General features: G+C 34.1%; 1 protein-coding gene across 1 annotated transcript in view; it reads left to right on the forward strand.

The window, feature by feature from the left end:
• LOC105815265 (uncharacterized protein KIAA1109-like) overlaps window positions 1-9,224 on the forward strand; it is a 155,863-nt gene that overhangs the window by 28,493 nt on the left and 118,146 nt on the right. Inside the window, 4 exon segments of the mRNA XM_012650412.1 lie at window positions 3,607-3,786; window positions 5,788-5,916; window positions 7,713-7,832; window positions 8,498-8,778. Of these exon segments, the coding sequence (XP_012505866.1) occupies window positions 3,607-3,786; window positions 5,788-5,916; window positions 7,713-7,832; window positions 8,498-8,778 (710 nt within the window).

Consider the following 9,224-nt stretch of genomic DNA (forward strand, 5'->3'; position numbering starts at 1 on the left):
TTTCCATAGTCTAAAATAAATATAAAATAAACAGCAAGTAATAAGTCATTAGCAAAAAAAATAAAGTGAGAAATGCACATTAAAATGATGTATAACATAACCACATTTATTTTAGAATGTATTCCAATATCAAACAGCAAATTTCAACAATGCTAAAACTGCAATTACTTTTGCACCCACCTAATATAAATGGATTTTAATACAAAGCAGAGTAAAATTATAACCAGGAAGATGTATCTGACACTCAAAGTCATCAATGGATGATCATTTATTATGGGTTATAGTAGTAACTGATTATCTTATTTAAAATAGCATACTCTCTTTTCAGTCTTTTGCCATAGCTGATTATATTTTTCTCCATAGACTTTTATTTTTCATATATGTATATTTGGCATAGCTAAGATAGTAATAGCTAAAACTTAATATGAGTGTGACATTGTTTTTGTTTTGACACAGAGTATGTTTGCTGTTTTAAACTTTTGTTTGGAGATATATATGGATTCGCAGGAAGTTGCAAAGATAGTATAGAAAGATCCTGTGTGCACCCTTCACCTAGTTGTCCCTTTGGTATAAATATTTTACATAATTATAGTATGATATCAAAACAAAGAAATTGACTTTGGTACAATGTGTGTTCATAATTCTGGGTCATTTTATCACATGTGTAGGTTCATGTAACCACCACCAAAATGGAGATACGGAACTATTCTGTCATCACAAAGATTTTATTTGCATAACACTTTAACTTGCCATAGAAATCTTAAAAATAACACTTGTCCTTCTCTCTGTAATTAGTGGGTCATTAGAATTGGTTGTTTTTTTATTCTGGGAGGCAGGTGTGTGGAGGGGGAACTCATCTCCTTTTTTCAGTCTATTGAGAAAATTGATAAAAGTAAAAGGGAAAAGCTCTTCTTATGGGTGAGTTCTGAGAGTCTTAGATGAATGTCCCTGGTTTCCTATAATTACCTGGTCGAACTTCAACTTTTATTTTAATCATTATACTTTCAAAAGGCTTTACCAGACATAAAAAACATTTTATTGAGCTCATTATGAAGGTTCACATTAACCCTTATTAAAGAGGTATGGCAAACTTCTAGAGAGACTGAATTATAAAGTAAGATTTATTTGGGGATTAGAAAAGAAGTTCATGGGGTGGAGATATCAAAGTGATAGTAGGAGTCTGGTGATATTTTGTTTCCTAGATGATTAGCACTGCATAATTTACCCCAAAGACAGGGTATATATCCTCTTGAAATTTGCTTATTTACTTAACTTGCTTACATTTTATAGTGTTGATATGACTATTTCCCCCCAATTTTTTCTTTGTCTCTGTACTATCTAATGTTCTTATATGGTAGGAGGCTTCATACTGTGACTACTCACAAGGCTCACATCTGGGTCAAACACCTGTAGCTACTTATTCCTGGTAGCATTAGTCTTAACTCAGGGCTTCAGGGTGAAAAATCTAAGGTGAAGGATGGATTACTGTGTCCAACTTATGAAACCATACGCTTTTTACTTTGTGGTCATCTTATGTATTAGTTTCATAGGAGTGCTGTAGCAAAGTACCATATACTGGGTAGCTTAACAGAAATTTATTCTCTCACAGTTCTGGAAGCTCAAAGTTCTAAATCAAGGTGTTAGCAGGGCTACTTGCTCTCTGAAGGCTGTAGGGGAAGATTCTTCCTTGCTTCTTCCTAGTTTCTGGTGGTTGCCAGCAATCCGTGTTTTTTGGCTTGCAGATACATTGCTCAAATTGCTGCCTCCATCTTCAATGCCATTCTTTGTGTGTCTGCGTGTCCCAGTTTTTCTCTTTTTATAAGGATGCCAGTCGCGTTGGATTAGGGCCCACCCTAATTCATTGTAACGCCATCGTAACTTGATTATATAATATCTGCAAAAACTCTATTTCCAAAAAAGATCACATTCACAGATTCCAGGGCTTCGAACTTGAACATACCTTTTTGGGGGACACAATTCAACCCACAACATGATACAAACCATAATAAAACTTAAGATTATAATCCTTATTGGTGTGCTATGTAGGCTTCATCTTAGGAGGACAGGCCAAGATCCACATGTATTTTTGAACTAAAAAAAAATCATAAAAAATTTTATACTGAGAATTATTGAATCTCAGTGCCAGAAGAGAACTTTATTGACCATGCTTTCCAATTCCCTCTGATAAAGGGTAAGGGAACTAATGCTTGGAACAGTTAGGTGATTTTATATAAAGTCACACAGCTTGGATGACAATAAAAAAATGTATCAAAAGAGTTTCTAGAACTATTATTGTTGTCACTACTTGAAATTTCTTTTTAAAAGCTCCTTATAAATGAGATTCAGCCCTTATCCTCAAAAATAAAGAATATTTGTCCAAAGATGAGTTGAAAGCAGGGAACACTAAGCCTGTGAGAGGGCCTACACATGAAGAGGACTGCCATAGTAATATTAGGTTGGGAAATATCTGTGAACTGTCTTAGTGGATACTTACATATTGGAGGCTCTGAGAGCACTTGCTGTAAAGAAATCTGTCTAGTTAGCACCATTTACTTTTTGTGGTCACTCTGTTAGGTGCAGTGAGATACTTGGTGAACAAGACAGAAATGGTCCTTACCCTAATGAACCTGGTGGAGAAATTAAATATTGAGGAAATGAAAGTTAAGATAAATTCAAGTGTAAAAAGCGCTGCAAGGAGAAATAGACAGTGCTTTTGGTAGCATGTAATGGTTCTAGAGGGAAGAACATGATTAGATTTGCATTTTTAAAAGATCTCTGTGGTTGTTGGTAGAGTATGAAGCAGAAATGTAAAAAGTAAACGCTGGGAAGCCTTGCAATGGTCCTCACAAGATGTAATGCTGTTTGGACCAGGATGACAGCAGTGAAGATGGAAGAAAGTCAGTGCATTTGTGAGAGATTGGGAGGTAGATTCAACAGAAATTGGTTGCCCTACTGATGGGTAGGGCATTTCCAAACTTATTTGATGCTATATTCTTAATGTTCTGTGGAACTAGTGTTCCATACCCTTTATTTCTCTGAGTATGTGTTAGAAATTTTCTCTTTGAAATGTATGCTGCTTTTTAGTAGTGAGTGTTTAATTATTCTCTGTAAGAGAAAACTATCCTTCTTTTATTTACATAGTCCTCAGAATCTATGTAGATGTTGACTCCCTCACCCCCCACCCCCCAGTTCTTCATTTTATGGTCATATGAGGATCTTTGTTCCTCTTTTTTCTTTTTGATATTGTAATCTCATGATTCCCAGCTTTCCTACAAAAAGATTGGCCTTTCATGTTCCCTGTCAGAGTGCTACCATAGTTTCTTTTTATTCGTAGAGGTAGTTACCAATTAGAGATCTGTATACTTTTTAGGATCTAGCTATCTTGCATTGTAGTTGGGCTCTCATAGATATTGTCACTAAAGAAGCTTAATGTTTTTGGATATACCCTTCTGTGGGCCCAGGGTTGTGTTAGGAGCTTGTGGATTCTGAAGTCTTATTTTCCAGAGAGCATGATTTTATTATTCATCTGGAGGAGGGAGATAAGTAACTAGAAATTATAATGTGATTTTCTTGTGCTTCTTACAGTCTAATTGTTATTGTTTTCAGCAGCGACCCCCTGTGGATGAAGTTCTCAGGGAAGGTCACATCAATTTGTCAGGTCTCCAGCTGAGAGCACATGCTATGTTCTCAGCAGAAGGTCTTCCTTTAGGAAGCGATTCCTTAGAATATGCATGGCTAATTGATGTGCAGGCTGGAAGCCTTACAGCTAAGGTCACAACACCACAGGTATGATTTTCAGAGTACGATCTCCTGACTGACTTTCTCTTTCCTTTCTTTACCTGCCTTCCCAAGAATAATTTGTATGCATGTTTGAATGTTCATTGCCTTTCCACTTATGACATTGTGATGGAAGTCATTCTTGCACTTCGGAATTTTCTTAGCTATAGATGAATCAGAGTAGTTTTACTTTTCTGAACCTCATATAATTGATGGGTGTACTGTTATGTAGTTCTTTATAATACTTACAAGAATTCAAGACTTTCTTTGGGAAAAGAACTGTTCTAGAAATCAAGTTAATGTATTATTAAAATTATATTAGTTGGCCCTCCACTGTTGGAATAATCTTCTTTTTCTAGTATGTGGAATAATTTTCTAAGAACTTTGCTTTCTTGTATATTTCTTAAGTTGAATTTAAAAGTAGCCCTTAATGATGCTAATAATTGGGTAGCACAGTTTTTTCCTTGTCATGTCCTAAAGCAAGATAACGTGATTTATACCTGCTATTTAGAGATGTGGAGGCTACTTTAAAAAAATAAAAGTGAATTTACTGGTAAGTAAATCTGGTCTAGAGTGCGAAGAGTGTGATCCTTTTGGATAAATTCCCCCTGAACCCCCTGTTCCATACAATCCTTAGAAGGCTCAGAGGCCTTAAGGATTGTTTAGTTCTAACTGACCCTTGAGGTTTAGTTGAATTGCCATATTATTGTAACATTTCACCCGTCGAGTCGTGTATTTATTATATTATCATTGCTTACTTCGGCATTTCGGAAGACTGGAATGTGATAGAAATGTACATACTCAATTTTGACAAAAAATTACAGAATCAATATGAAACAAATAATTTAGATTAGGTAGTAGCAACAAGAAGGTAAATAAAGAATCCAGATACCTTGTATACCTGGAAGAAATTATCAGAGGACAGCAAAAACTAATATTGTAGGAAAATGGATGGAATTGAAAAGGGATATTATAGAGATGAATGGACATCTCAATATAATATTTGTATAACGATTAGTATGAAAATGGGTGAAAATAAATGTACAATGAAATGTATAAAAATGGATAAAAAGAAATAATTGCTCACTGGCCTTGTAGTAAGTCCTCTCCTTATTATCTCCCATTACCTGTCCCTAAGTATACAAGTAAAAACTTAAGCATATAACAAAGCAGCTTGTTTCCTAACAAGGGAATAAAGCCATGCTGATTCTGCAAGACTGGACACAATTCCTTTATTCTAAAGACTGCTAGAATCTCATATATTTATAAACTGCCCTTATAAAATGAAACATTTCTTTCTTCTGCATAGAATCTTGGTATCACTGTTTTCTGTGTGGTGCATGAATCCATAGGTGCTTTTATGTTTATTCCATTTTTCGCATGTTTTCAAAGTGAAATTTGTTTTCCAAAAGTTTAAATTGTATGCTTCTTTGGAGGGATAATGTCTTGTATACCTATCCCTCAATGTTTTTATTTTTAAGAACTCTAATAAATTATAAAATTAAGTTTTTTTTTAAATTCAAGATTTGAAGAATATATTAAGCTTTACATAAACAAAAGTACTTTAATCTTCAAAATACCTAGTTTTTCAAAAATTACAGCTTATATGATAATTAGATACTCAAAAATTTCACAACAAAGTTTGGTTTATTATTATATAGAGAATTTTAGGTGCTTTTCTATGTGGAGGAATTTAGTTAGCTATATAAGAGGAAAGATATAACCTTGAATAAAATTATTTGCTTTCAAAGTTGCGGAAATGAAAATTTTCAGTTGAAATGAGTTTTCATTTTGACAATGCATTTTGTCATTCACAAATCAAAAGTAACACAAACTTATAAATGATGCGAAGGTAGAAAAATCATTGGCTAACAAGTGGATTATTTAGCAGCAGTTTTAAAGCATCATTTAGGTTCTTTCAAGCCATGTTAATATTCTTCATAAGCTTTTAAACTCTGAATGCTTGTTTAGAATGCTAACAATATGTCAACCTGTCACTCATATCTGTAGCTGGCATGCCTCTTGGAGTGGGGACAGACATTTGTTTTTCATGTGGTATGTCGGGAGTATGAACTGGAAAGACCAAAGTCAGTAATAATATGTCAGCATGGAATTGATCGTCGGTTCTGTGAATCCAAGGTATGTTAAATATACATCAGCAGTATTATAAACATTTATGCATTTTTTAGAAATGAAAGATTGAGATGTCAGCTTAAATCAAATGTACATAGCCATGAAGAACACATTTTTCCCCCAATTCTGGAAGTATCTTGTTTCAGAAATCTTGGAAAACTTGGTAGTTTCAAAAAGGAAAAATAACTTACTCTACAACACAGACATAACTTTTGTTAACAGCTTAGTTTTTCTTTCTAGTTCTTTCCTGTATGTGTCTTTCCTTTTTTTGTTGTTGTTGTTCTTTTACTATACAAACTATATTTGTTTGCTATTATATTACTGTGAATTGAAAGTAACTAATCTTGCTTTTAATTTTATGTCTAAAAATAAAATGTGTTACCTGTGCTTATTTATTGACAATAAAGGAAACAGCTATAATTGGTGATAAAATTATTTTTTCCTTGTTATAAACACATTGCCAGGCTCCCCAGAATTAGTTTCTTAGTCATATATGTCAGGCAGTTAGATTCTTATGGGTAACCCTCACGTGCTCTTAGATGCCTCCCCCTTCTTCATCTTTTTTTTTTAAACTCAAAGCTTTTATGTTGCATTACAATTTTTTAAAATAAACTTTATTGAGGCATAATTTACATACAGTAAATTCACCCTTTTTAAGTTGTACAGTTTGAGTTTTTTTGTTTTTTTTTTTGAGACAGAGTCTCACTGTGTTGCCCGGGCTAGAGTGCCGTGGCATCATCCTAGCTCACAGCAACCTCAAACTCCTGGGCTCAAGCGATCCTCCTGCCTCAGCCTCCCGAGTAGCTGGGACTACAGGCATGAGCCACCATGCCCGGCTAATTTTTTCTATATATTTTTAGTTGTCCAATTAATTTCTTTCTAATTTTAGTAGTGGTTTCGAACTCCTGAGCTCAAACAATCCGCCCGCCTCGGCCTCCCAGAGAGCTAGGATTACAGGCGTGAGCCACCGCGCCCGGCCTACAGTTTGAGTTTTGACAAACGCTGTATATACCTATGTGATCAATACCACCAGTGAAGACAGAACATTTCTATCCCCCTAGAAAAGTCCTTTGTGTAGCTTTGTAGTCAGCTTCCACTTAGGCAACCACTGATCTCCTGTCACTTTAATCTGATAAGATCTGTTTTTGCCTGGAGGAAATATATCAGTATAAAACATTGACTATATTGCAAGACACCTGTGTCTAGTTCTGACTGTGCCACTAATGAGCATTTACATGCTGTTGGGCCAGTAATTTACTCAGGGCTGCCATTTCCTCAAGAAATCCATTGAAGTAGGTGATATGTACATTTTCTTCCAACCTAAACATTACCAAATATATGTTTTATAAATAAAATTAAATCTGTGTAGATTGGATATCATCATAACGTTTACAGTTATATTAATATTTGTGGGTATGTGTGAAAACAATTGCACATGTGTGTGGTACTCATAAGAAAATCTTACAACTGTAAACTCTTATATAATTCTTATAAACCTGTGACATAGTTTTCTTATCAGTTTACTTTATTCTTTGTGAGTTTCAGTAACAAGTTATATATGTATTCTGTCAATTAGACTTGCTGCTTGCCCCTTTTGAATGAAAATGGTACGTGCTTTCTTATTAGTTTTCTAACTGATAACACTTTAACTGCTGATTTCATTTATTATAAAAGAATGAAATTGATTTTTTAAAAATACACATATAACCAAATTTTTTTTATTTAAATAAGAAAATTTATTTAGTTAGCAAAATAATGAGTTTTTGGTGATGAATTAAATTTATAATCCTTTTTTATTTTAGTTGAGTTGTATTCCTGGGCCTTGTCCAACTTCAGATGATCTGAAATATACAATGACTCGTTTAGCAGTAGATGGAGCTGATATTTATATTGTGGAGCATGGTTGTGCTACAAATATCAAGGTAAGTGTTTTTCTAGGCCAGTATAGTTCTTTTTCCTTTTTACTAAACCAAACCTCCATTTCTTGAAATACAATACACATTTATGTTTTATCTCATAAACTACCCAAAAATTTTAAAAGACAGCTTTCTACGTTTTACTCATCCATGTTTTCTTCCAGTATTGTATTTTTTAAAGCATACTTTCATGACTTTTTTACTCTAACTGAATTATTAAAACATTGTTTTATGGCAGGGATATAAACTGGTAGATTGCTTTTATGGCAGGGATGTAAACTGGTAGTAGTTTTAAAAGATTTGGTTTTAAATATCTTTAGGTTTTGTATTAATACATTTGTGTTTCCTTCCTGGCTCCTGAAAACATTTGTTTGCCACTCTGTTTTATGGGTTGCAGTTTAAAATCAAGGCTTGTGAAGTTTCTGTGATTTCATTACTTCTCGTTTTCCTTTTCCTTTTTTTTTTTTTTTTTATTGAACGTCTTTTTATTCTGTTACTGCATTTAATTTTTCAATTTTCCATTTTTTCCTTTTCTATTTCTTTTTTTTTTCTATTCTTTTTCTGCCTGTGTTTTAATCTGTTTGAAATGATCACGTATTCTGTAGCTTAGGCTAAGCTACCTAAACATACAGAAATTACAGTTTTGTTTCATTTTCTTCATTTAACTTTAGATGGGCGCAATTCGGGTTGCAAACTGTAATCTCCATAATCAATCGGTTGGGGAAGGAATCAGTGCTGCAATTCAGGATTTTCAAGTGAGACAGTACATTGAGCAATTAAATAATTGCAGAGTTGGACTTCAGCCGGCAGTGCTGCGAAGGGCCTATTGGCTTGAAGCTGGGTCAGCCAATTTAGGACTCATTACCGTTGATATCGCATTAGCTGCTGATCATCATTCTAAACATGAGTCACAAAGACATTTCTTAGAAACTCATGATGCCAGAACTAAGAGGTAAGTGAAAATTTTAAGAAGAGCAGTAGTCTCAGGTTCAGATGAATATTGCTAGATAATAATAGAGGAAATTCTGTAGGAATGGAATAAGAACATTTTAAATAAAGACCTAATATGATTTTGCTGATGTACCTCAATGAATATATAAGGACCTGATATTTAAGCAAATACGTCAAATATCTCATCTCTAATGATGGTGTGGTTGCTGGTAATGACATTATTTTTTGATGTGTTTCTAAGTCCATGCTATGTATCTCAACAGTGAAACAAGTTTAAATTACTGGTCCCCAAAGAACACTTTCTCTCTCACCCCAGCACTTCATTCCAATTCATCATTCCTAGAAACCACCATTCTGTCATCATATACTGTACAAAACTCTTCCTTTTATGGGCCTTCCAAACTCTACAGGGAAGACTAAGTATGTGTAGTTCCATTTTTTTTTTTG

This window comes from Propithecus coquereli, unplaced genomic scaffold (assembly GCF_000956105.1).
Source record: "Propithecus coquereli isolate 6110/MARCELLA unplaced genomic scaffold, Pcoq_1.0 Scaffold323, whole genome shotgun sequence".
Lineage (NCBI taxonomy): Eukaryota > Metazoa > Chordata > Mammalia > Primates > Indriidae > Propithecus > Propithecus coquereli.